Here is a 27,128-nt window from a genome sequence, read left to right on the forward strand (position 1 = left end):
TATTATTGATCAGTAGGGTGAGATAGATAGCTCTCATTTTATAGCACTCTGCACTGATATCATCACTTAGATAATATAAACACATGTAAAATAAGTATGATTATTCCCATTTTATTTTATTTTAGATGGAGTCTTGCTCTTGTTGCCCAAGCTGGAGTGCAATGGTGCAATCTTGACTCACTGCAACCTCCGAGTCCTGGGTTCAAGCGATTCTTTTGCCTCAGTCTACCGAGTAGCTGGGATTACAGGCACCTGCCACCACACCCAGACCATTTTTTGTATTTTTAGTAGAGATGGGGTTTCACTGTGTTGGCCAGGTTGGTCTCAAACTCATGACATCAGGTGAGCTGCCTGCTTCAGCCTCCCAAAGTGCTGGGATTACAGGTGTGAGCCACCATGCTCGGCCTATTATTCCCATTTTAAAGGTGGGGACAGATAGAATTGGCAATGCTGGCCATGGCATGCCCTACCTCACACTCTTGATGAGAATCTGCATCACTGGATTGCTGAGTGTCCAGTGACCCACATGCTCCTGCTGACTGGACCAGCTCTATTTACACTTGACCTTCAGGAAAACAATTGATAGTGTGGAAATAAATGAAGATCAACCAAATGGAACAGGCAAAGCCTATTTATTCAGAGTCAGCCATTGTCACTTGCATTTCGGCAGAGACTCAAAGGCAGGCAGAGAGGTAGGAACGCTTTATAGTGGAAAAGGAAGGAGAGTATAGTGAAGTAACAGAAGAGGTTACAGAGCATGTTTATTTACCAGCTAAAGCTAAAGCGGCAAAGGAAGGACAGGTTCATCCCTACCCTTCTGCACCCCCTTATTTCCTCCTGGGAAATATTACTGATGAATAACATTTTATATACGGCATTTTGCACATGGTAAGTTTTTTAGTCAAAGGATATATTCATCTCAATTTTTATAGATAGGCCAAGTTCCCTCCATAAATGTTATACCTATTTGCATTTCTTCCAGCAACGTGTGAGAGATCCTGTTTCCCCAAAGCCTTGGAATAAAACATTATCAAACTTTTGGATCTTTCTAATTTCATCAGTGAAACATGGTACAGTATAATTTTTGCCATTTTTCTTAAGTAAATAAGCTTGAATATCTTTCATATGCGTCTCTAGATGATCTGTTTACTGGCCATTTTTCTATTGGGTTATTGATATTATAATTGCTTTCTTGGGACTGTGTATATATTGGAAAGATTGGTCCTTATAATGTCAGTTGTGAATATTTTTTGCATTTTAAGTTTTGTTGGCCATGCAGAGGTTCTTGATTTTTATATAGTGGAATTTTTTTTCTTTTGTGGCTTCTAAATTTTGAGTCATATTTAGGAAGACCTTCCTCTATTCAATACCATAAAGGAATTATCCCAAGTTTCCTTGTTAATATTTTTATGGTTTTATTACCTACGTGTATATATTTTACCATACTGGGAGTTTGTCATATTGTAAAGTGAGAAATATGGATGGAATTTTATTTTCTTAATGACTGGATAATTGTCCCAAGCCATTTGTTTTCTTCCCCCATACTCTTTTGAGATGCTACCATTATCATACACCCAACTTCCGCATACATGTAAATATATTTTTGGACTTGTTTGTCTGTTGTTGGAAACAGGCCCCCCAAAATCTGGCCATAAAGTGACCCCAAAACTGGCCATAAGCAAAACCTCTGCAGCACTGTGACACGTTCATGATGGCCATAACGCCCACGCTGGAAGGTGGTGGGCTTACCGGAATGAGGGCAAGGAACACCTGGCCCACCCAGGGCGGAAAACTGCTTAAAGGCATTCTTAAGCCACAAACAATAGCATGAGCTATCTGTGCCTTAAAGACATGCTCCTGCTGCCGTTAACTAGCCCAACCTATTCCTTTAATTCAGCCCATCCCTTCGTTCCCCATAAGGAATACTTTTAGTTAATTTAAGATCTATAGAAACAATGCTAATGACTGGCTTGCTGTTAATAAATACGTGGATAAATCTCTGTTCGGGGCTTTCAGCTCTGAAGGCTGTGAGACCCGTGATTTCCCACTTCACACCTCTATATTTCTGTGTGTGTGTCTTTAATTCCTCTAGCGCCGCTGGGTTAGGGTCTCCCCGACCAAGCTGGTCTCGGCAGTCTGTTCCATTGGTCTATCTGTTTGCCAGTATCATACAGTTTTAACTATTGTCTGATACCTATGTCATAGAGCTATTTCTTTTTGTTGATTTTTTTTCAGAGATTTTTCTGGCTGTCCTTTTGCTAAGTTTATATTTCCATATGAACTTTAGAATCAATTTTATTTAAAACATACCCCCCTTTGGGTTTTTAAAAATATATACGTGTCTTAATTTTTAAAAAACTTTTTAATTGAAAATATCGAACATTTATAAATCTAGACAGAATAATATAATGAAGCTCCATGGACTGGCAGCATTCAACTTCAATGATCATTTCATGGCCAATCTTTTTAATGAATTTTCTTATCCATTTCTTCCTCTTATGTTATTATGGAAAAGATCCCACATATATCATTTCAACTTTAAATATTTAAATATGTAAATAAAAAGATTTATTTTAAAATCATCATTTTAGTACCATTATCATACAGACACCTATAATTTATTTTTTTCAGACAGGGTCTTGCTCTGCCGCCCAGGCAGGAGTGCAGTGATCATGGCTCACTGCAGCCTCAAATTCTTGGGCTCAAGTGATCCTCCCACCTCAGCCTTCCAAGTAGCTGGAACTGCAGGTGTGCACTGCCATGCCCAGCTAATTTTTTTATTTTTAATAGAGACAGGGTCTCACTATGTCACCCAGGCTCATCTTGAACTCCTGGAGTCAAGCAGTCCTTCTGCCTTGGCCTCCCAAAGTGCTGAGATTATAGGTGTGAGCCACCATCCCCAGCCCAAATTATTTTTTTTAACGATAATTCTTTAATATCTCGTAACTGTCCCATAAAGGCCATATTTTTCTGCTTTTTAACTGAGATCAAGTTACATTTATAAATTAAATTAGAACTGACATCTTGACAGTTGAGTTTTCCCATTGAAGGATACAGTATATGGTATATCTATTTTTCCATTTATTTTACTGAAGTCTTCTTCTTTTTTTTTTTTTCTCCAGACAGGGTTGCCCAGGCTGGAGCGTAGTGGCTCGAACACAGCTCACTTGAAGCTTCAACCTCCCGGGCTCAAGTGATCCTCCCACCTGTCTCCTGAGTAGCTGCAACTACAGGCATGTGCCAAGACGTCTGGCTAATTTTTAAATTTTTTGTAGGGATGGGGTCTTGCTGTGTTGCCCAGACTGGTCTCAAACTTCTGGGCTCAAGTGATCCCCCAACCCTTGGCCTCCCAAAGTGCTAAGATTACAGTTGTGAGCCACTGCACCTGGTCTTAAGTCTTCTTTTAGTCATTCACTGCTGTTTGGGATTTTTTCACATAGATATTTTACTTTCTTCTTTTATTTGATGTTTATTATCTAAAGATAATAATGGATTTTGTAAGTTATACCCTGTTGTTTTTATGAATGATATTGATTTATATATGGGAATTTTGCATCCACGAACTTACAACAGTTTTTCCTTGTTTCTAATTATTTTAAAATAGACTCTATTGCATTTCAAGGAATTCATCAAATTATCTGCAAATGGTCATGGTCAGAACTCCTCACTAATTTTTACCTCCAATTTAAAAATTACTGGTTTCCTATCTAATTGCGCTGACCAGTGCCTCCAGATCAGCACTAAATGATAGTAGTGATAGTGGACACCCATGCCTGGTGTAAATAAATGAGTCAGTGAAGGCAAAGATGCTATTATGGGAAAGGCTGATGATGAGACTACCTTCTTCTAAATACAAAATGAGTTTTCAATGCTCTAACAACATGAAGCATCCTTAAAGACTAAACTATGGCAAGGATATTTAATGTACTTCTATATTTTTTATTAGTAAAGTGCATTTACTTTTTACAGGCAAGTATGAACCACTTTGAGGTTTTCTTCCCACTCCCAGTTCTCAATTCCTATGGCTGCGGTATCATCTAAGAGAATAAGCATTCTTGAATATTCTGGACATGTGGCATGGCCTTCTGTACCAACTCTTCTAGATGTGCTTGCCCGGTGTGCCGTGGACCCTGAATCGATATAAACAAGTATACTTCGGGTGTCCCCAGTTGCTAAAGATATTAAGTTTCACACATAATAAATATTCAGAAACTGCATGCTGAAAATAAAGAAAAGAATCAACGCCTTATAACGAAATTCATCTCAAAGAATCCCAATGAATACTGATATAATTTTAAATTATATACTTTTTTTTTCGAGATAGGATCTGGCTCTGTCACACAGGCTGGAATGCAGCGGCATGATCATGGCTCATTGCCACCTCTACCTCCTGGGCTCAAGTCATCCTCCCAGCTCAGACTCCCGAGTAGCTGGAACTACAGGCACACACCACCGCACCTAGCTAATTTATTAAGTTTTTGTAGAGACAGGGTTTTGCCATGTTGCCCAGGCTGGTCTTGAACTCCAGGGCTCAAATGATTTACCTGCCTAGGACTCTAAAAGTGATGGGATTACAGGTGTAAGCCACCACGCCTGGCCTATATACTTTTTCTTTTCTAACATAACTATTTTCAAATATCAGTCTAATGAATGAGAAAAGAAGCTACTGGAATAAAGAGCTTATGAAAAGATAAGTAGAGGGAGAGGAGAGGAGGATAATATGGCGGCCAAGTGACCTCTCTATTCCGCTGTTTCTCCCCTCCACACTCCTTGCTGGCTGTGCCGAGGAGCAGGGGCGAGAGGGCTTGTTGTCTAAAAACCAGAACTATGAAGCCAACTCTAAGAACAGATAATATGAGCCCAAATGCATATGAATACATAATCAAATATGAAGCTCTACAAATATGCTCATTTCTGACATATATGTATTGTTTTACCTTTATTTTCTCACTATTTGGCCAAAAAGTGTCATAAAACACTTGTTTTTACATGATATAAAATGTCTTCTACATCTCTTCAGTTACTCCCTGTGGCTAACTAAAAAAATGAGGATATATTTCATTTGCCTTGGTGAGTTTCAGGGGATTTATAAGCTAACCGTTGATATTTTCTCCCACTGGGTTAGGAGTTTTACTTGTATTATCTGATATTAAATCTTTATCCTCTATTCCTTTGAGCTTCTCTCTGCCTCTGTCCACTTCATATTGTACCATCATCTTCCTCCCCTATACTCAAGCAAGGTGAGGTAGTATCTATTACACTTAATAGTATTCAGGGAATGGAATAGTTAAGAAAGAGCCGAGAAATTAAATATATATATTATAAAAAAGTGATAGCAGATGAAGAAGAATTTGACTTAGAAACTGCTTTTGCATTTGTCTGTCTTTTGCATTAAAATCCTTGTAAGCACTTTGAGCTCAGAATTGAAGATCAGATAAGCCTTGTGTAACTCACGCTTTTGTCATAATTATTCTCATACGTCACTTTACATGAAGCAATCCCAACAAATTTCTCCCACTGATAGAGCTACTCATATCATTTCCCAGAGCATACATTACCTGGAGTTCAAATGTTTGAACGGTGGTTCCTGTTTTGTTATATATAAACTGACCTAGGAAAATTTCTTCTCCTTCACATTTTTTTGTGATGCCCTATAAAGAAAGCAACAGATATAGAGATTGTAATGAATAGATGCAGTTGTGTTTTCAAAAAGAACCAACAATTCACCAGATATCTCTGTGTGTCCACCAGGGGCACAGTGCTGTGATCATGCCAGTACTAACCTATACACCCAGAGGGTATTTAACAAGGGGCCAATGAGGCCCAAGGCTGATCATGGGACTGACTAAAAGGATAGAGGATGGATGGACACATAGACAGATAGATAGATAGATAGAGAGTTAGATAGATAGATCCATAGATAGATAGTTAGAAGATAGATGATTGATAGATAAACAGCTGATAGATGGCAGACAGATACATACATATAGAGCAAATCCCAACATTAACTTTGACCTGATAACTGTATTTGCAATAAGCATACTTTGAATAAAATAAAAATGCATCGCCATACTGAACTGATGTTTACCAAAATGAGATAAACATAAGCCAATTGCCAGATTTTGATCGCACAAATAATTTCCTCTGAAAAGTAAGCTCCCGTTGACTGACAAAAACACTGATTTTTTTCTTTGTATGCAATTTCTCTTGTGCTTTTTGTTCTTCTCTACCCTTCAAATTGAAGATTTGTGAGAGGATAACGCACTGGTGCAAACTAATTTATTTTGTGAATCTAAAGTTTATTGTTAGGTTCCTTAAATTGTAACACAGCAAAATAAACAGTCCATTCATTAAATCATTTTATAATAAAAATATTAATATCAAACTATAACATTTTTATTAAAAGAGTTGGATACATCATGGTTACATAATGTACTCACAATTATATATGTATGTGGGGAAAAGAGAGATCAGACTGTTACTGTCTCTATGTAGAAAGAAGTAGGCATAAGAGACTCCATTTTGTTCTGTACTAAGAAAAATTCTTCTACCTTGAGATGCTGTTAATTTGTAACCCTACCCCAACCCTGTGCTGGCTGAAACGTGTGCTGTGTCAACTCAAGGTTAAATGGATTAAGGGCTGTGCAGGATGTGCTTTGTCAAACAAATGCTTGAAAGCAGCATGCTTGTTAAGTCATCACCACTCCCTACTCTCAAGTACCCAGGGACACAAAACACTGCAGAAGGCCGCAGGGACCTCTGTCTAGGAAAGCCAGGTATTGTCCAAGGTTTCTCCCCATGCGATAGTCTGAAATATGGCCTCGTGGGAAGGGAAAGACCTGACCGTCCCCCAGCCCGACACCCGTAAATAGTCTGTGCTGAGGGGGATCAGTAAGAGGAAGGCCTCTTTGCAGCTGAGATCAGAGGAAGGCATCTGTCTCCTGCTCGTCCCTGGGCAATGGAATGTCTCGGTGTAAAACCCGATTGAATATCCCATCTCCTGAGATAGGAGAAAACTGCCTTAGGGCTGGAGGTGAGACATGCTGGCAGCAATATTGCTCTTTAAGGCATTGAGATGTTTATGTATATGCACACCAAAAGCACAGCACTTTTTTCTTTACCTTATGATGCAGAGACATTTGTTCACATGTTTTCCTGCTGACCCTCTCTCCACTATTACCCTATTGTCCTGCCACATCCCCCTCTCCGAGAAACACCCCATAATGATCAATAAATACTAAGGGAACTCAGAGACTGGTGCCGGTCCTCCGTATGCTGAGCGCTGGTCCCCTGGGCCCACTTTTCTTTCTCTATACTTTGTCTCTTTGTCTCTTTCTTTTCTCAAGTCTCTCGTTCCACCTGACGAGAAACGCCCACAGGTGTGGAGGGGCAGGCCACCCCTTCATATGTACACATGACTCAAGCCTCATATATTCTCTTTAGCTTAAGACAGGAGTGCTAGTTTTATTTCTACCTCCTTTATCACCTTGTTGGGTTTTTTTAAGAAACAGGATCTGATGGAATACTATGCAGCCATAAAAAAGAACAAAATCGTGTCCTTTGCAGGGACATGGATGGAGCTGGAGGCCGTTATCCACAGCAAACTAACACAGGAACAGAAAAACAAATGCTCTATGTTCTCACTTGTAAGTGGGAGCTAAATAATGAGAACACATGAACACAAAGGGGAGCAACAGACACTGAGATCTACTTGAGGGTGGGGGGTGGGAGGAGGGAGAGGAGCAGAGAAATACCTGTTGGGTATTACTACTTACTGCCTATATAACAAACCTGCACATATACCTCTGAACCTAAAATAAAAGTTAAAATAAAAAACAAGTAAACAAAAAAAACAAAACAAACCAAAAAAACGGGGTCTGGCCATCCTGCCCAGGCTGGCCTCGAATTCCTGGGCTCCAGTGATCCTCCTGCTTTAGCCTTTTAAGGAGCTGGGATCACAGGAGCAGATACTGCGCCCAGTCCTTTTATCACCTTGTTTTAATTTTACTTGGTTCATAAATTCTCCAATGTAGAAGGAAATGGTGAGAAGCAGTTTTTATTACTAAAGGATTCCTGCCTTTGGGATTCACCCATAATTTGTCTAAATAATGAACGTGTTCACCTTTCTGAGATGGAACTTAGCTGCTCAAACTCAACTTTTCAGAGACACCACTTGCAGGTGGTGTGGGCTTCTATGAAAGGACAGCAGTCCTTTGTTTTGAAACTCCAGATATGGAATGTAGAGGCATTTGGGTGGCATATAAGGCAGGCTGTTTAACCCGGGGCCCTCCTCCAGATGGGAAGATCAAATAATTGAAGTAAGGCATAAACCTGTATAAGGCAAAAGTGGGAGTAGACAGTAAAACCAAAAAACAAAACAAAACAAACCCCAAACAAACAAACAGAAAAACCAAAAAGTGAAGATGGCCAAATGGCACCTGGAGAGAAAGAACACAAACTACTCTGTGGTACGTGGAACCAGCAGCGCAGGACTTAAGCGGCAGGTTCCCAGGAAGGCCGGAGGAGGGTGTCCATGTGGGGAGCGTGTGGTAAAGCGTGAGGGGGAGTGTGGGGGAAAGGAGCCCAAATCTGCGGCTTAGCTAACAGTCATTTCAAAAAGCAGTTACAACCCCTCCACGCCCCTCCAGCCCGGCCTGGCCCAGCAGAGGCCTCTCTTCTTCCTCACATCTCTAAGACCACTGCCGGCGCCGCCCCAGAACCGCCCACAAGAGCATGGCCTCTGCACAAAGTGGTGACTCCGCGGCCCTCCTCTCCCCAGCAGCTCCTGGTGTGGTGGGCCAGGCTGGCACCTCCTGTGCACTGCAGGAGTCCTCTCAGGGTCAGCTCTCCTGATAGCACACTTGTGACTCCCGACGAAATGGCCCGACCAGATGATTCCCGCTGCAAACTCACGACGGATGAGCCCCACCGTGCGCGCAAAGCTTCCTGCCGGCTTTGCACCGCCTAGCAATTCATGTGACAAGCATCACAGACATGGGAGAAAAGCGTTGTACAGGAAACAGAGAGACGCTACGCGCAAGGGGGAAAAGTGGGGCTAGGAAATCCAGACCCGGAAGCGAGCAGAAGAAAATGAGACAAGCCTACAGTTAATATATTCAGAAGCATAAGAGAAGGTACTGCCTTCATAAAAGAAAAAAATATAGGCTCTATAAAAGGGAATATGTATAGAAACAAGAAGTCTCAGAAAGTATAATCATGACAGCAGGAATGAAAATTTCCGTAGAGGGGTTAAAATGTGAATTGATATGATCTTCCAGAAGGTGGAACAAAAAGCAGAAAAGGGAAAGAAGAAACACTTTTTAAAAATAATAAATTAGACAGTAAGTTGAATCCTCAGGATGCATGAGTGAAATCCCACGACAACAGTTGTGCATCAGGCCTACCTAACAAGGCTGGAGCAAAATGCTGAGGGCGCCAGAGGGATATCTTGGGAAAAAAAAGAGAAAATAAATGAAAAGAAAACGAAGGAAGGAATAAAGAAAGGAAGAAATTTATAAATTATCTGATGTGAATCAACATAATGGGGGAATATTTGTACTTCTGAAGAAGAATTTGGGAAAGTTTTAGTAATAGGAATACAGAAAACTAAGCAAATTAAAGAAAAATAGGCTGGGCACCAGTGGCTCACGTCTGTAATTCCAGCACTGTGGGAGGCAAAGGCGGGAGGATCCTGAGCCCTGGAGTTTGAGACCAGCCTGGGCAACATAATAAGACCCTTATCTCTACTAAAAAATTTAAAAAACAATCCCACGAGTTTGAAGTTGCAGTGAGCTGTGATTGTACTCCAACCTGGGCAACAGAGCTGAGACCCTGTCTCAAGAAAAAAAAAATGTAAAGCAATTATTACACTCAGAAACATTTAAAAAAATGGAAGAAAGTAGTATTTAAGTACACTAAATAGCTCAACTGAGAGCTGTTTTGTTCACATAGTCACTGTGAAAACATTGAGTATTGCTTGAACAAAAAGATAATACAGTCTTCTAGCAGTGCCTCAAATGTTAAACCTACATTTACCATGCTATCTAGGAATTCCAGTCTTAGGTATACACCCAAGGAAAACAAAAACTCATGTCCACACAAAAACTTGTACATGAATGTTTGTTGAAGCATTATACATAATGACCAAAAAAATGAAAATAATTCAAATGTCCATCAACTGATGAATAGATAAATAAAATGTCATATATCCATACAATGAAATGTTATTCAGCAATAAAAAATAAATGAAATATTGAGACATACTACATCATAAATGAACCTTGAAAACAGTATGCTAAGTTAAAGGAGCCATTCACAAAAGATCACACATTATAAATGATTCAATTTATATGAAATGTATAGAATAGGTAAATTTATTGAGACAAAGTAGATCAGTGGTTGCCAGGGGCTGGAGGAGTACACTAGGGGAATAGGAGGTGACGGCTAAGGGGTATGGGGTTTCTTTTTAGGGTAAGAAAAATGTTCTAAAATTGATTATGGTGATGGATACACAACTCTGTGAATATACTAAAAGCCACTGAAGGGTGTACTTTAAATGGGTGAATTAATTGTTATGGGAATTACATCTCCAGAAACCTGTTTCGTTTTTTAAATTAAGACATAAATATTTTGGGAAGATGGAAGTGCCATGGAAAAGAGCTAATCTTCATTTTCAATGAGAGGATGTCATAATCAAAACTGAAAAATCAGGAAATAATGGCAAAAGCCAACATGGAGGCAAGTACCTAAATAAACATCTAAAATCGTTGCAAGTAGAAGCTTTGGGATAATGAGAATTGGAGATGTGGAGAAGTGGGACAAGGAATTACTGTTTCTTTACAAACTTTATGGAAATATTTGATTTTTACTTATACATGTATAACTTTGATAAAAGTAAAAAGAATAATATAAATCATTTGGTCCAACTCTCTCTCTTTGTAGGTGAGAAAGCAGAAGTCCAGGAAATAAGTGACACAACTAGTTATCTGTCCTAGTTCAGAGGACAGCCCCTAATTCCTGGCTAACCAACTTCTATCAGGCCAATCTGAATGACAAATTTAGATAGCTTCTTACATAGACAGAAAATTCCTTGGGTGCACTGGAGATGTTTCCTGACGGAGACACCTTCTCTGAGATGTGCTCCATGGTAACAGCAGTTGGTATGATCTTTGTAGCAAGCTTGATTAGGGTATGACCCTGGGAACCTGGAAAAGCCCAGCACTTTCCAGGGTAGACATCCGGCTGGAAAGAAAACACTGAATTAATCTCTTAACTAGTTATGTGAATCCATTCCCACAATACTGGTCAGCTAATCACCATTGACTGCAGATCTCTCTTATGCCTATCAAATAGGAAAACTCCCAAGGCACTTCTAGTGTGGTTGTTCTTCCAGAGCACTGTATGCTTATATCAATCAGAGCCCTTTATCATACGAGCATGTTTTCTTTCATTGCTCTAACTAGACTGTAAGCTGTTATAAGGCAGCTAGAGGGCATGAGTGGTGGTGCTGGTAAGGCTAGTGATGGTGGTAGTGAGGATGATGATTGTGGTGATGATGGTGGTAATAATGGTGGCAGTGGAGGTGACGGTGATGGTGGTAGTGGTAGTGGTGATGGTGATCGCAATGGTGGTCATGGCAATGGTATCACCTAAAAAGGTGGTGGTAGAGGTAATGGTGATGGTAGTAATGGTAGTGGTGGTGATAGTGATGGTGATAATTGAAGTGGTAGTGGTGATGGTGGTGATGAAGGTAGTGGTGGTGGTGGCAGTGATGGTGGTGGCGGAGATGGTGATGGACATGGAGGTTGTGATGAAGAAAGATGGTGCTGGTGGTGGTGATGAAGATGAGGGTGTTGATGGAGATGGGGGTGGTGGTGGTGGTTATGGTGGTAGAGAAGAAAAATGAGGTCTACTAGTTTGTAGATATAAACTACAGCCTGGAATAAGATCAATGGGTTTTACCCCTGAAAGTTCTAAATTTGCAACTAACTTCAGGTGTATGGATCAAAGTTGAGAGGTGCTCTGCTGTCTATTGATGGCTACTGCCTTTAGAATGTAACTGAAAAGTTTGGTGGGGATCTTACTTGGAGATTTCTCCTGTTATAATTAGACTTAAGAACATGTGGTCTGAATAGCACTTAACGTAGTACAGTACTGGCACTTAGGAGACAAGTACTTTCAACAAATGTTTGTTGAATGACTGAAGTTTTCAATGGAAAAGGATGGTCACAGAATCAACTTACAGAAAAGACATGGAATGTATATGTTTTACTTGAAAATAAAATAATCTAGTTTACTAATCTTAAAATGATAAATAAGTAAATAATTAATCATAGTTTACTGACCATAAAATAAGACATAATTCACGCAGTGTACTGACTATAAAAAATGTAATGAGATGATTTCAGGTTCTGTGACAAGTTCAGACACTCTTATATTGCCTCCATTTTTAAAATTAACATTTTCATGATAAGTAATAAGAACAAAATTCTAAAATAGAAATAAGTGATTCTTAATTTAGCTTTACCTGAAGAATAATATCTGGAGGCATTTCATGATTTAGGAAACCTATCCCATGCCAGTACAATTTTGCTTTATTATTTTTATAACTTTCTGAGGTCCCAGCTTCAATGATGGAGGCTCCTAAAATTATAAAGTAAGTTTTAAAATAAAGAAACAACATACACAATTCAAAACACATCATTTGAATTTTAACAATGTCTCTAGAAAATTATTACTGGGCAAATTATAAGCGAGGTAAAATTCATACTCAGGAATTGGTAGGAAAAGTATGACAGTTTTCACTACCACTGAAATTTTGTCATTTTGAAGAAAACTAGTTTGTTCTGTTTAGTTTCACAAAATGTATGATAAAAAATTGAATTTTGAGGCAAGTAAATTAGAGATGAGAATATTATATGGATTCTGTATCACCTAAAAACGTATATAGATCTTTATATTTTAACAGCTCATGTGATAAATGAGACTTCCTGTCATTCCCATTCACTCAATAACAAAAAAAGCAGAAAACCAACAATGCTCCAAATGTCCTTCAAGTTACATTTGTAGCAATTATGCAGATTCATTGAACTCAATTTTAATCAAAGAAATATGAAATATACTCATCAAACATTATCCCTTCAGGTTACTTCATTTTAGAAGCAAAATGTATTTTATACAGAATAAATAAAGAAAATGCAAATTGCTTTTACAAATTGCATTTGCATAACACACCACAACACTAAAAATACATGTGCCTCATCAAATATCTGATTATCCATACTTTTTCTTTCCTTCTTTTTTTTTTTTTTTTTTTGAGATGGTGTCTCACTCTGTCGCCAGGCTGGAGTGCAGTGGCGCAATCTTGGCTCACTGCAACCTCCGCTGCCTGGGTTCAAGTGATTCTCCTGCCTCAGCCTCCCAAGTGGCTGGGACTACAGGCGCCTGCCACCACGCCGGCTAAGTTTTTGTATTTTTAGTAGAGACAGGGTTTCACCATGTTGGCCAGGATGGTCTCGATCTCTTGACCTAGTGATGTACCCACCTTGGCCTCCCAAAGTGCTGGGATTACAGGCGTGAGCCACCGCACCCAGCTGATTATCCATACTTTTCCTAAGATGACACACTTTTTGAAATAGCAATTGAGTTCTTAGAGTTGCCAGATTTGGCAAATAAAAATAAAAGACAGCCATTTAAATTTGAATTTCAGGTAAACAAAAAATAATTTTTTTAGTAGTAGTCACGTCCCATACAATATTTGGGATATATTTATACTAAAAGATTATTTGCTATTTGTCTGAAATTTAAATTTAACTGGGCTCCCTTCATTTTATCTGGAAACCCTATGTGTACTTCGTTTTTGAAGGCTAATTCTGACTGCCCACTCACTATTCCTACTCGACCAACTGGCTGGACAGAATCTACACTTTCACCTGCTAATGTGGGGACTGAATACCCCATCCCCATAATCCTTTCCAGAAAAAAATTAAAATTTTAGTGTGGTGGAATTTTGAAAATAATTCATATTTATTCATTTTCTCATTCATTAAAAAGATTTAAATCAGCTTTATTAAGATATAATTCACATCCTATACAATTCACTCATTTACAGTGTATGATTCAGGGTTTTGTATTATATTCTTAGAGTTGCATGGCCACCACAATCAATTTTAGAACATTTAGTCAACCCCAAAAGGAACCCATAGTGGTTAGCTGTCATTCCCCATTTCCCTCAACCTCTCTCCCCAAGCCTTGGCAATTATTAATCTATTTTCTGTCCCTGTAGATTTACCTATTCTGGACATTTCTTTTGCTGCTCCCTTGTAGTCAGTCACAGTATGTAGCCTTTTCACTAAGGCTACTTTCATTTAGCCAATGCATTTGAGATTTATGAATGTTGGAATGAGTATCAGAAGTTCCTTCCTTTTATTGACTGCAGGTTAATATTCCATTGTATGAATGCATCTGTTAGTCTTTGTTGATGGACATGGGGTTATTCTCAATTTTGGTGATGATGAATACAGTTGCTATAGACATTCTTGGCAAGTTTTGATGTGAACTTGTTTCAATTTATCTTAGATAAATGTATAGAAGTGGGATTGCTAGGTCAATAAGGTGTTATATTGAACTTCATAAGAAATTGTCAAACTTTGCCAGAGTGGCTGTGCCATGTTACATTCTCACCCACAGTGTATGAGAGGTCCATTTTGTTCATGCGGTTGCCAGCACTTAGTATGGTCGGTTTTGTTTTGTTTGGCATTCTAATCGGTGTGTAATGATATAACATTGAGGTTTTAATTGACATTTCACTAATGAATAATTAATGTAAGGCATTTTTTCATATACTTTTTTGACATGCATTTAACTTCTTTAATGAAGTGTCTTCCAAACCTTTTGCCTATTTTTTATCTGGTTGTCTGTTTGCTTAATTGAGGCTTGACAGTTTTTTATAAATTCTGGATTCAAGAATGTGTGTGGTTTCCAAATATTCTCCCCCAGCCTGTAACTTGTCTTTTCATTCTCGTAACTGTTTTTTGGCAGAGTAGAAATTAATTTTGATGAAGCCCATATTATCCATTATTTTCCTTTTACAATCATAGTTTTTGATGTTGTGTTTAAGAAAACTTTTTCTAACTCTAAAAAATTTCGCTTATTTTTTTTTTCTAGCTTTAAGCTTTATATTTAAGACTGTGACCCATTTGGGGTTAATTTTTATAGATTGTGGGTTTTGGGCCAAGGCTTTTTTTTATTTTTGCATATGAATGTCCACCTGTTCCAGCACCACTGACTTGCCTTTTTTCCTTTTTCAAAAATCTATTCACCACAGGTGTGAACTACTTCTAGACTTTTTGTATTGTTCCATTGATTTCACAAATACCACATGCTCTTGATTACTGTAAACTTATAGTAAGCCTTAAAATTAGGTAGTGTGAGTTCTCCAACTTTGTCTCTTTTTTTCCCAAAACGAATTTGACTCTTCTAGTTCCTTCACCATTCCACATACATTTTGAAAACGGTTGTCAATTTCTACAAATAATCCTGCTGGGATTTTAATTAGGATTATATTGAATCCATAGAAAAGTTGGACAGTATTGTCGTCTTAATGGTATTGAGTCTTCTAATCCATAAACATGGTATACTTGTCCATTTATTTAAATCTTTTTTTATTTATTTCATTTTTTTTTTAGTTTTTAGCTCTCAGTTCCCACATTTTGTTAGTCTTATACCTAAGTATTTTATGTTTTTTACTGCATTTATGAATAGTGCTGCTTTTAAATAGTCTCTAATTTTCTATTATTAGTATATAGAAATTGTATATATACCCTTGAACTTATAAACCTCACTTACTCTAGTAGATTTTTTTGGTGGTTATTCTACATAAGCAATCATGTTGTCTCTGAATAGAGCCATTTTTTTCCTTTCTAATTTGCATGCCTTTTCCCCCATCCTCTGCCTTTCGTATTCTCTCTCTCTTCCAGTTTTTCTTCATTTCCCGTTCCTGCCTTTTTTTAAATATTAGTTGAAATTTTTTATTTATTTTTTATTTCTTTTGAAACTGAGTCTTGCTCTGGGGCCCAGGCTGGAGTGCAATGATGCAATCTCAGCTCACTGCAATTTCCGCCTCGCCTTGCAGGTTCAAGCGATTCTCCTGCCTCAGCCTCCTGAGTAGCAGGGATTACAGGCGTGCACCACCGCGCCTGGCTGTTTTGTATTTCTAGACCAGCCTAGGTTGGCCAGGCTGGTCTCGAACTCCTGACCTCAATTGATCCGCCTGCCTCGGCCTCCCAAAGTGCCAGGATTATAGGCGTGAGCCACTGTGCCTGGCCTCCATTTTGATTTCTCCATTAGCTTTTGGATATCTCTGTATTTTTAAGTAATTGTTCTCATGATTACAACGCACGTACCTAGCAGCTCATAGTTTATTTAAGAGTTAACTTTTTATCATTCATATAAAATCTTTACATTTATAGATGCCCATTAAATCTCACCCACTGACTTTTCCTTTATGGTTGTCATAGTATTAAATCTACATATATTATCCCTCCACGCCCAGACAATGCCATACATTTTTTCCTTTCAACAGCCATACATATTTTCAAGTACTTAAAGAAAGAAAATTACCTCATCTTTTGTTGTTGTTGTTTTGAGATGGAGTTTCGCTCTAGTCACCCAGGCTGGACAGCAGTGGTGTGATCTCCGCTCACTGCAACCTCCGCATCCTGGGTTGAAGCTATTCTCCTGCCTCAGACTCCGGAGTAGCTGGAATTACAGGCATGCGCCACCACGCCCCGCTAATGTTTCTATTTTTAGTAGAGACAGGATTTCACCATGTTGGCCAGGCTAGTCTGGAACTCCTGACCTCAGGTGATCCACCCGCCTTGGCCTCCCAAAGTGCTGGAATTACAAGGCATGAGCCACTGTGCCGGGCCACCTCATCTTTACTCACAGATGAGGCTGTTGCTCTTTCTTCATTCTTTAAGTCCCGAGTTTCTTTTTTGGTGTCATTTCTATTGAGCTGAAGAACTTCCTTTAGCAGATTCATTGGCAGATAATTTTCTTAGTTTTTCTCCATCTAAATGTCTTCATTTTGCCTTCATTCCTGAAAGATATTTTCACTGGATCTACAATTCTGCATTGCTAGATCCTTTCCTTCAGCACTTTAAACATGTAGTTTCCTTCTCTTCTGGTCTCTTTAACTTCTGGTAAGAAATCTGTAATAATGTGTAGTTTTTTTTAGCTTCTTTCAAGTATTTTCATCTTTGATTTTGAGCAATTTAACTATGATGTGTCTGGATGTCATTTTCCTTGAATTTATCTTCTTTCTGATTTGCCATGCTTTTTGAGTCTGTAAATTTATGGTTTTTTTTTTTAAATCAAGTTTGAGATGTTTTTAGCTATTACGTCTTTAGATACATTGGTCTCTTCTTCGTCTCCCTCTGAGACTACAAGGATAAGAATATTATACCTTTTTATAGTGTCCTATAGATTTCTGAAGTTCTGTTTGCATTTTTTTCAAACATTTTTTCATTCTTTGAATTGCATAATTTCTTTTGATCTATCTTCAACTTCACTACTTCTTTATTTTTAATTTTTAAGTTCAGGGTACATGTGCAGGTTTGTTACATAGAAAAACCTGTGTCATGGGGATTTGTTGTACAGATTATTTTGTCACCCAGGTGTTAAGCCTAGTATCCATTAGTTATTTTTCCTGATCCTCTCCCTTCTCTCACCCTCCATCCTCCAATAGGCCCCAGTGTGTGTTGTTCCCCTCTGTGTGTTTATGTGTTCTCATCATTTAGCTCCCACTTATAAGTGAGAACACGTGTTTTTGGTTTTCTATTCCTGTGTTAGTTTGCTAAGGATAATGGCCTCCAGCTCCATCCATGTCCCTGCAAAGGACATGATCTTGTTCTTTTTTATGGCTGCATAGTATTCCATAGTGTATATGTATGACATTTTCTTTATCCAGTCTATCATTGATCAGCATTTAGGTTGGTTCCATGTCTTTTCTGTTTTTTTGTTTTTGTTTTTTTTTTTTTTGAGACAGAGTCTCGCTCTGTTGCCCAGGCTGGAGTGCAGTGATGCAATCTTGGCTCACTGCAAGCTCCGCCTCCCAGGTTCACACCATTCTCCTGCCTCAGCCTCCTGAGTAGCTGGGACTACAGGTGCCCGCCACCACGCCCAGCTAATTTTTTTTGTATTTTTAGTAGAGACGGGGTTTCACCGCGTTGGTCAGGATGGTCTCGATCTCCTGATCTCGTGATGTGCCCGCCTTGGCCTCCCAAAGTGCTGGGATTACAGGCGTGAGCCACCGCGCCCGGCCAGTTCCATGTCTTTTCTATTGTGAATAATGCTGCAGTGAACACATGCATGCATATGTCTTTATAACACAACAATTTACATTCCTCTGGATATCCCAGTAATGGGTTTGCTGGTTCAAATGGTATTTTTATCTTTAGGTCTTTGAGGAATCACTGTCTTTCACAGTGGTTGAAATAATTTACACTGCCACCAACAGTGTATAACCATTCCTTTTTCTCCACAACCTTGCCTGTATCTGTTAGTTTTTGACTTTTTGATAATAGCCATTCTGAATGGTGTGAGATGGTATCTTATTGTGGTTTTGATTTGCATTTCTCTAATGATCAGTGACGTCGAGATTTTTTTCAAATGATTCTTGGCCATATGTGGGTCTTCTTTTGAAAAGTGTCTGTTCATGTCCTTTGCCCACTTTTTAATGGGGTTGTTTTGTTTTCTTGTAAATTTGTGTAAGTTCCTTATAAATGCTGGATATTAGACCATTGTTGGTTGCAGAGTTTGCAAAAATTTCCTTCCATTCTGTAGGTTGCCTGTTTACTCCATTGATAGTTTCTTTTTCTGTGCAGCAGCTCTTTAGTTTAATTAGATCCCGTTTGCCAATTCTTACTTTTGTTGCAATTGCTTTTGATGTCTTTGTCGTAATATCTTTGCCCATGCCTATGTCCTGAATGGTACATACAACTTTCAGGCTGAGACTATGGGGTTTTCTAAATATAGGATTATGTTGTCTGCAAACAGGGACAGTTTGACTTCCTCTCTTCCTATTTGGATGTGCTTTATTTCTTTCTCTTGCCTAATTGCCCTGGCCAGGGCTTCTAATACTGTGTTGAATAGGAGTGACTTCATAGGCAATACCTAGGTTGTCTTCCAGGGTTTTCTTTTTTTTTGTAGTTTTGGCTTTTACATTTAAGTCTATATTCCATTTCAAGTTAATTTTTGTATATGGTATATGGAAGGGGTCCAATTTCAGTCTTCTGCAAATGGCTAGCCAGTTATTCCAGCACCATTTATTGAATAGGAATACTTTCTACAATGTTTGTTTTTGTTAGACTGGTAGAAGATTAGATAGTTGTAAGTGTGTGGCCTTATTTCTGGGTTCTCTATTCTGTTCCATTGGTCTATGTGTCTGTTTTTGTACCAGTACCATGCTGTTTTGGTTACTGTAGCCCTGTAGTATAGTTTGAAGTTGGGTAACGTGATGCCTCCAGCTTTGTTCTTTTTGCTTAGGATTGCCCTTGCTATTTTTGGTTTCATATGAATTTTAAAATAGTTTTATCTAGTTCTGTGAAGAAGGTCAATGGTAGTTTAATAAGAATAGCATTAGATCTATAAATTACTTTAGGCAGTATGGGCATTTTAATGATATTGATTCTTTCTATCCATGAGCATGAGATGTTTTTCCATTTGTTTGTGTCATCTCTGATTTCTTTAAGCAATGGTTTATAGTTCTCTTTGTAGAGATCTTTCACCTCCAAAATTAGCTGTATTCGTAGGTATTTTATTCTTTTTGTGGCAATTGTGAATGGGAGTTCGTTACTGATTTGGCTCTTGGCTTGACTTTTTTTGGTGTATAGAACGCTAGTGATTTTTGCACATTGATTTTGCATCCTGAGACTTTGCTGAAGTTGCTTATCAGCTTAAGAAGCTTTCGGGCTGAGACTATGGGGTTTTCTAGATATAGGATTATGTTGTCTGCAAACAGGGATAGTTTGACTTCCTCTCTTCCTATTTGGATGCGCTTTATTTATTTCTCTTGCCTGATTGCCCTGGAGAGGACTTCTAATACTGTGTTGAATAGGTGTGACTTCACTCCTTTTTTTCTCTGTTTTTGTTTTTCTATCATTAAGCATATATAGTCAATATTTATTTTAGATATTGTATTTTTCAGTCCTAAAATTCCATCTGGTTCTTTTTATTCTCTTGGCTGAGAACTGGTATCTTTTCATTCATTTCAAGTGTACTTACTTTCACCTCATAAAGCATAATTATGCTAGCTGCTTCAAGTCTTTGTGTGACAATTCCAACATCTGTGTCATGATGGGGTTGGCATCTGTTGTCTTTTCCCTTGGGAGTTGGTCTTATTTCTGTAGGAGTTTGCATGCCAAGTAATTGTGATTTGTACCCTAGACATATTGAATATTATACTGTAAGACTCTGAGCCCTATTACTGTCCACTAGGGAAAGCTTTTATTTGCTTCATCAATCAACCCAGAAATGTCAGTCCTCCCTCCTTTTATGAGTGGTGGTTCCAATCTCAATTCAGTCCTCAAAACCTTTACTACAGGCCTGTCATGTCCATGTACCACTCAGGGGTTAGTCCAAGACTTGAGCCACAGTTTACATCATTGCCAAATTCTCAAAGCCTCCACTCTGCTGTTTTGGGTCTGTTCCCATGAATGAGCAGCTGAGAGGTGAGGCCAGAAGCTGGCCACAAACAGACAGGGGAGTAGGCGTCTTCTCTGCAGCTTTGCCTTGCAGGCTTTCTGCCCACACTCTCTGGCCCACAGGACTACTTTATTCTGCGATTTTGGCTAGAAAAATTGGGCTTCTTTCACAGATTTAGCTGCCTACCTTGCTGCCATGTTTGCAGCTCTGTAATTGCTGCCTGCCTCAGCCTAGGCTGCAAGAGAAAAGAAAAGAAAAAAGGAAACTCCCACAGGGCTCACATCTGCACTTTTTGGTTCCCCTCTACCAACTGCCTGCTTTATTTACTTTTTAGCCCACTCACGTAGTTGCTTTTTGAATTTTGTCCGGATTTTTTTTTCATTGTAATCAGTTGGAAGAGACTTAACAGGCTTTCTCTATCTTGGCCAAACCAGAGCTGACATTTGTTTCCACATCTATAGCTACAGAGAAGCCCAAGCATTTCCTTCTTTTCCTCACTCTACATGTGCTACTCTTGCACCTACATTTGTCATCATAGGCTTTTCAGAATGGAAGTTGTAAATACATCAATTGATATAAATGCATCAATACAAAAAAGAAAGCATTAAAAAAGTGTATCAGAATGCCAAGACCAAAACAAACAAACAAACAAACAAAAAAACCCAACTATGGTTCCTCTCCCATCTTGTCCCAACACTCATGCTTTAGGGAATCAGGTTTGGGAAAGTTCTGCCCTCTAACTCACTCTCTGAAAAACGCACGCTCACAAGACTGAGTAATCATGCTGTTCCAAATGCTCTCCAGTTCATGCAAGCTGGAAATTTATTTCCCTGGCGTAAATTTGACTATCAATTGATTAAAATTAGCATTACTATGTGTTTTATATTTCCGTTCTCCTTCTGTCTCTTTCTTCTTTCCTTCCACATTGTTCACTGAACACATATTGTCCATAGACTATTATAGGCAGGGCATGGTAGAGAAGATTAAGGTTAATGATTCATAGCCTTAGCCCCTAAGAATTAATTTTAATTGGAAGATATTAGAAGCATTATATATAACCTTTAAACACTGTCATTTAATCCCTAATAATGCATTTAGATTGGTTATCATAAGTCATTTTAGTATATAATAATACAAAATGTCCTAATATTTTGTGCCTTCCACAACTTCACCGTGGCATCTTGGCTTTCTTGGTGGTTCTTTTAGATGCATGTTAATGAAGTTGCACAGGCTTTGTTCCCTGGAACATTTGCACTCAGAAAGCAATCAGTGACAACTATTTCTATTCTCTTCTTTATTATCTAAATTGATTAATTTCCCCCCCTCAAGTTACCAGATAAATATGTTTTCCTCATAAACAAATGTAGAGAATAGAGACATTCCTGAAGCATTCTTTTTTTTTTAATGTTCCTCTTTTCACTTTTTCTGTACTCACCGGCCGACTTCAGGGCATAATCAGCCATCTCGACTTGGTCTTCTCTCAACTTTTTAAGTACGTAATTGACCAAGTTTGACACTTCCTGTAGAAATTTTATAAACAGTTTTCTGTTAACAATCTTTGCCAACTGCTTGAGTTTTGACCATTCATTTTATTGATTTGGACCTAATTTGCAAAATTAGAATAGCAGTGAGCCCCTATCAGCTGCACTCTGAGCGAGGCCCTGTTCATGGATCTGGACTGACACCTTCACAGCTCTTGGGAGTGTCCTTTACAGGAATACGGTGTAAATAAAGCCAAGGTGTGTTCAGGGACTCCCACAAGGTCACACAGCACCGTGGACCTAGGGTCTCTTCTGAAGCCCTAACCACTGCATCACAGTGCTCTCCTGGTGAGGTGTGAGGTTGTGCTGCGACCTACTGTGTTCTGTCCCTCATTAGTGTCCTGTGGTTAGCAGTAAAGACTTGAACATTCTAGAGTTATTTGGGAATCAAGGCAGTTTACACAGACTACGTGATTGCTTATATTAGACATTTTTCATCCAGTCTAATTAATATTGGATTCTGAAGGCTGCTCTCATTCTAAAAAACGAACAAACAAACAAACAAAACCAAAAGCACCCTAAGCAGGCGTAACAGTTCAAGTTCAAGCTGCCTAAACGTAACACCTTCACAGTGACAAGGATGAAATGGGGTCTGGAGGGCGGCAGGTGGTCCATGTCAGATTGCTGCGCATTTCAAAAAGTAGACATTAGGGAAGAAAAAGAAGGTAGTAATGACAGCGGAAGAGAAAGAAGCAAAATAGAGCTCGTGGTTTCCAACACAGTTTTGCCTGAATCTGATGCTGTCTAGACTAACTACATTAGCTATGAAGATGATGAATGCAAATCTTTTGCTATTTAAGGTATTTGTGTATAGAGCTCAGAGACTGTTATTTCTTTCTTTCTTTCTTCTTTTTACTGGAAAATAGAACAGTTATTTATTTTGGTGTGAAGTAAGTCATACGCAATAGAATGTCTTCTCTGTGACACAGCACTTATGAAACACTGGGTTTCTGTACACAAACCAAATATCAGTCAACACTGGACTTCCCACTGGGAGAAGAAGCAGATGTGACATCGGAAGGATATACTCACTCCCCATCACCCTGGACATCCGCACTAACCACCACCCCACCCTGCCCAACCCGCCTTGCCTCATCCAGGACCTCTGTGTGGTCCGGGTCCTCCACAGGGTCTCCATGGGTGTTCCAGTTGTGATTATTGTCCATACCATCCTTCATATCTCTTAGCAATGCCTTCAGGACATCTATTTGTTCGATCAAAAATAGAATTTGACGAAAATTGTTTTCCAGATTCTGGCTTTCCTTCCTGTAAAGGGAGAACCTCAGCATGAGAGGAAGAAAGTGTAAAGCTCCTGTTATCAGCTGTTGCTGGGCTCCACCCGCCACGTGATGAGGTGCTTTATATTGTTGAAGATATACATTCTTGAGTGAGGGAAGAGCAGAGCATGCCCATTTCTCTAAAGCATCACGCTTCACTAAAAAAAAACCAAGGACGTCCAGGGGTCACATGGCTGAGGGTGTCCTACTGCTTGGCCGGGCTCTGCATGGGGCAGGCAAGGCTCAATCAATCTTGCTGGTCCCCCAGCTGGGTAACGTCACACAGGTGAATCCTAAATCCCACTGGTACCCTTCCAATTGGGAACACCTTGCATTTCCGGTGTAGTACAGAGCAGTGGCTTTCGAATTGTAGCCTGAGTTCAGTGGAAGTGCCTTGGGCAAGGGGTGCTGGTGGATCCAGCCAGTGGGCAGTGACTGTTTACCAGTTTGACGGCCTGAGCATGCAAGATTTTACTTCCCAAGAATGTTTTTTTTTTTTTTGAGATGGAGTCTCACTCTGTCCCCCAGGCTGGAGTGCAGTGGCGTGATCTCGGCTCACTGCAACCTCCGCCTCCCTGGGTTCAAGTGATTCTCCTGCCTCAGCCTCCCCAGCAGCTAGGATTACAGGCACATGCCACCGCGCTCGGCTAATTTTTGTATTTTTAGTAGAGACAAGGTTTCACCATGTTGACCAGACTGGTCTCAAACTCCTGACCTCAAGTGATCCACCCACCTCAGCCACCCAAAGTGCTGGGATTACAGGCGTGAGCCACCGCGCCTGGCCAAGAATGGGTTTTCTATGTTTACAGTTTGAAAATTACTAGTAGAGAGAAAAAGAAAATGTCAAGCGAATAGGTATTTCTTTATGCTGAAAAAGTATAAGCACTACTTATCTGGTATTTTTCCCCATTTGTAAAACAATACATGTTTGAAATCGGGAAAAAACCAAGCATTTAGAAGAAATAAACACTGTTAAATTTTAATGACTTTCTACCAGTTTTTATTCCATGCAAAAAATTAGTAAGAAAATAGAAATAATACTTATAATTCTGTGTCTCCACTACACTTCCAAATCATTAAAAACTATTTTAAAATTATTTAAATGGCTTTATAATTCTTCATTTCATGAATATATTCCAATGTATTTAACCATTGGCCTAATTTTCTTATAGGGTTGTTTTCCATTTTTAGTTATCATAAATGACATGGAAAGCACACCTCAGTGTGTATTTTGTCAAGGAATGCTCCATAGAAGTAGAAATATATAAAAGGGCAAGTAATTTTCTAAAGTACTACAAATGTTACTGTTTGGTGTTTAAAATTTTAAATTATGTATATGCACAAGTGAGAGGAGGCAATTTTTATTTCGTTGTTTCCTTCTTTTGATAAATCCAAATAACAATAAATGTACTATTTTTAATACTAAATACAGCATGGGTAGATTAATTCACCTCTAACCCTTTAATCTTTTCTATCTCCTTTTTTTCTTTTTCTTCTCCTTTCTTTCCATCTGCATATATACATAGAGAAATGCTAGGAATGATGTCATTAAATATTAATAATAGTTATTTCTGGGAGTGAAATTTTGAGTTATTTCAGGGAGTAACTTTTCTTTCTTATACTTTTCTGTACGAAAACACTTCAGTATTTGAAACCACACCAAAAAGAGGCATATAGCAAAAGATCACACTCACTTTAAAAGTTCCAGTTGCTCTTTAGGCATACGAAGTCTGGCCTGAAAACAACAGAAAAAGATAAATCATTCTGAATTCTGCTTATTCAAATAGAGTCTTTTTTTTTTTTTTTTCTCAGAAAAGGGAAATAAATGGCACATTGACTCCTGATATACAGATGTGCTGGCTGGAACTCAGGAGCGTCCTCTGAGAGGCCCGCCTCTTTCCTAGCCTCACTTGTACATCATGAATGTATTTGAAGGAGATGAGGTAATGCAAATCTATTTAATGAGTGACATTCAACAGGAGCTCTTGGATGGGCACATCATTTCCTATTTCTTAAGACTGTAAAGGCCTGAACACAGTCTGAGAGGGAGGTTGGAAGAGGAAAAAATAGAGGGAAGAGGAAGACAGGGAAGGGAAGACAAGGGGGAGAGGCGCCCCTGGTGGATGTGGAAAAACCTAAGGAGCACATGGCGACGTTAGAGGGCCATGCTGAGCTCTTTGGGCTTGTCCCTGAATAAGGAGGGGGACTCCCACTTACAAATAAGAAAGGGATGTGATTACTTTTGGGCTAGATTGGCAATCACAATCAGAAAATTGCAGAAATTTATCTAACACTGGTGTCATGTCTGGTATAGATAGTCTCTGGTATGGAAGGTCTTGGTGGTGCCCAAACCAAGACAAGAAACCAGGAAAAGGTAAAGTTACTGTTTGGACACAACATGTGGCTTCAGAGGACTTTCTCCTATGGAGGTGGTCAGTGAAAACATAAACACTGGGAAGATAGAGCATGCTGGAGTGCAGGCAGCACTCTGGTCTGCAGTACCGGGCTACTGTGCTGCCTGTTCCTCACCTGGAATGGGGGAATGGCCTAGCTGCATCCTCCTGTCACTGAGAAGACCTTGGGTCTGAGTGGCCAGCACCTCTATGTCCCTTAGCTCATCCTGCTGTGTGTCTTCCGGGCCCTGCCACAGATGACGGTGGTTGGGTGCTCACATTTCAAATGCCCTACAAGTCATTAGCCTGGGAGCCTCCAAAGCCCTGCACTCTCTTCCCGTCTGTCTTTACCCAGCATAAGACACACACACACAAACACACACACTCCACATACACATGCTTATACACACATATGCACATGCTCATAGGCACACATGCATACTCACATATGCACACATGCACAGCCCCTATTCCAACATGGGATGGTTGGAGAAGGTCAATAATATTACCAACAGAGAAAGGAGGGCAAAAGAGAGCACCTTGGGGCACCAATCTTGAAGGGCTCAGAAGCCAACAACTGAGTGGATAAGCTGGTAAGAAGGGGAGGACAAGGGTGAAAGGGTGATCTCTTCTCCAGAGAATTCCAGGAAAAATAGTCAACAATGCCCATCGAGGGATGGCTCCTGACATCCTTTCTTTACATCTGGAACTCCCCTACCCTGACATGTTTTACTCAAGTGGTTTATCAATTAAGAGGCAGTATCTTTGACTATGTGCCAAGAAAATAATGTAGATCAGAGTGGAGGAATGATCAAGTGTGAAAACGAAGGCTGACCCAAGCAATCAATTCCCTTGGGTTTAAACTTAAATCTTGGAGGATTCCCGCAGCAGTCTCCAGAAATTTGTGTCATCCACATACTCTCCCTGCCAGGTCGGGAAGCAGACACCTCTGCCTTTAAGGATCACTTTCTTGTAGCAACAAAGCTCACACTTCAGGCGCCCAACAGAGAAGTCAAAGGGACCCTATGAGTTTCCTGGGGCTCTTGACGCACATGACCACAAACGGGGTGGCTTGAAACAATGGAAATTTATTCTGTCGCTGTTCCGGAGGTCAGAAGTGTAAGGTCAACGTGTCCACATGGTTACACTCCTCTGAAGGTCCTCAGGGAGATTCTGTTTCTTGCCTTTTCTAACTTCTGGTGGCTCTGGGCATT

General features: G+C 39.5%; 1 protein-coding gene across 9 annotated transcripts in view; it reads right to left on the reverse strand.

Moving 5' to 3' along the window:
- Positions 1–3,905: 3,905 nt before the first annotated feature.
- Positions 3,906–27,128, reverse strand: part of SUN3 (Sad1 and UNC84 domain containing 3) — a 100,550-nt gene continuing 77,327 nt past the window's right edge. For 3 of the 9 annotated variants that reach the window (XM_055115923.3, XM_055115927.1, XM_034964070.2), the window contains 7 exons: positions 25,216–25,256; positions 23,336–23,510; positions 22,139–22,223; positions 12,527–12,642; positions 11,074–11,241; positions 5,559–5,651; positions 3,906–4,219 (listed from right to left, as the gene is read on the reverse strand). In XM_055115923.3, the coding sequence (XP_054971898.1) occupies positions 4,100–4,219; positions 5,559–5,651; positions 11,074–11,241; positions 12,527–12,642; positions 22,139–22,223; positions 23,336–23,510; positions 25,216–25,256 (798 nt within the window). In that variant the 3' untranslated portion in view covers positions 3,906–4,099. The remainder of the gene's footprint in view (positions 4,220–5,558; positions 5,652–11,073; positions 11,242–12,526; positions 12,643–22,138; positions 22,224–23,335; positions 23,511–25,215; positions 25,257–27,128) is intronic. The other 6 variants (XM_055115928.1, XM_055115931.1, XM_055115924.1 and 3 more) reach the window with 4 other exon arrangements.

The sequence above is a fragment of the Pan paniscus genome, chromosome 6, assembly GCF_029289425.2.
Source record: "Pan paniscus chromosome 6, NHGRI_mPanPan1-v2.0_pri, whole genome shotgun sequence".
Classification (NCBI taxonomy): Eukaryota; Metazoa; Chordata; class Mammalia; order Primates; family Hominidae; genus Pan; species Pan paniscus.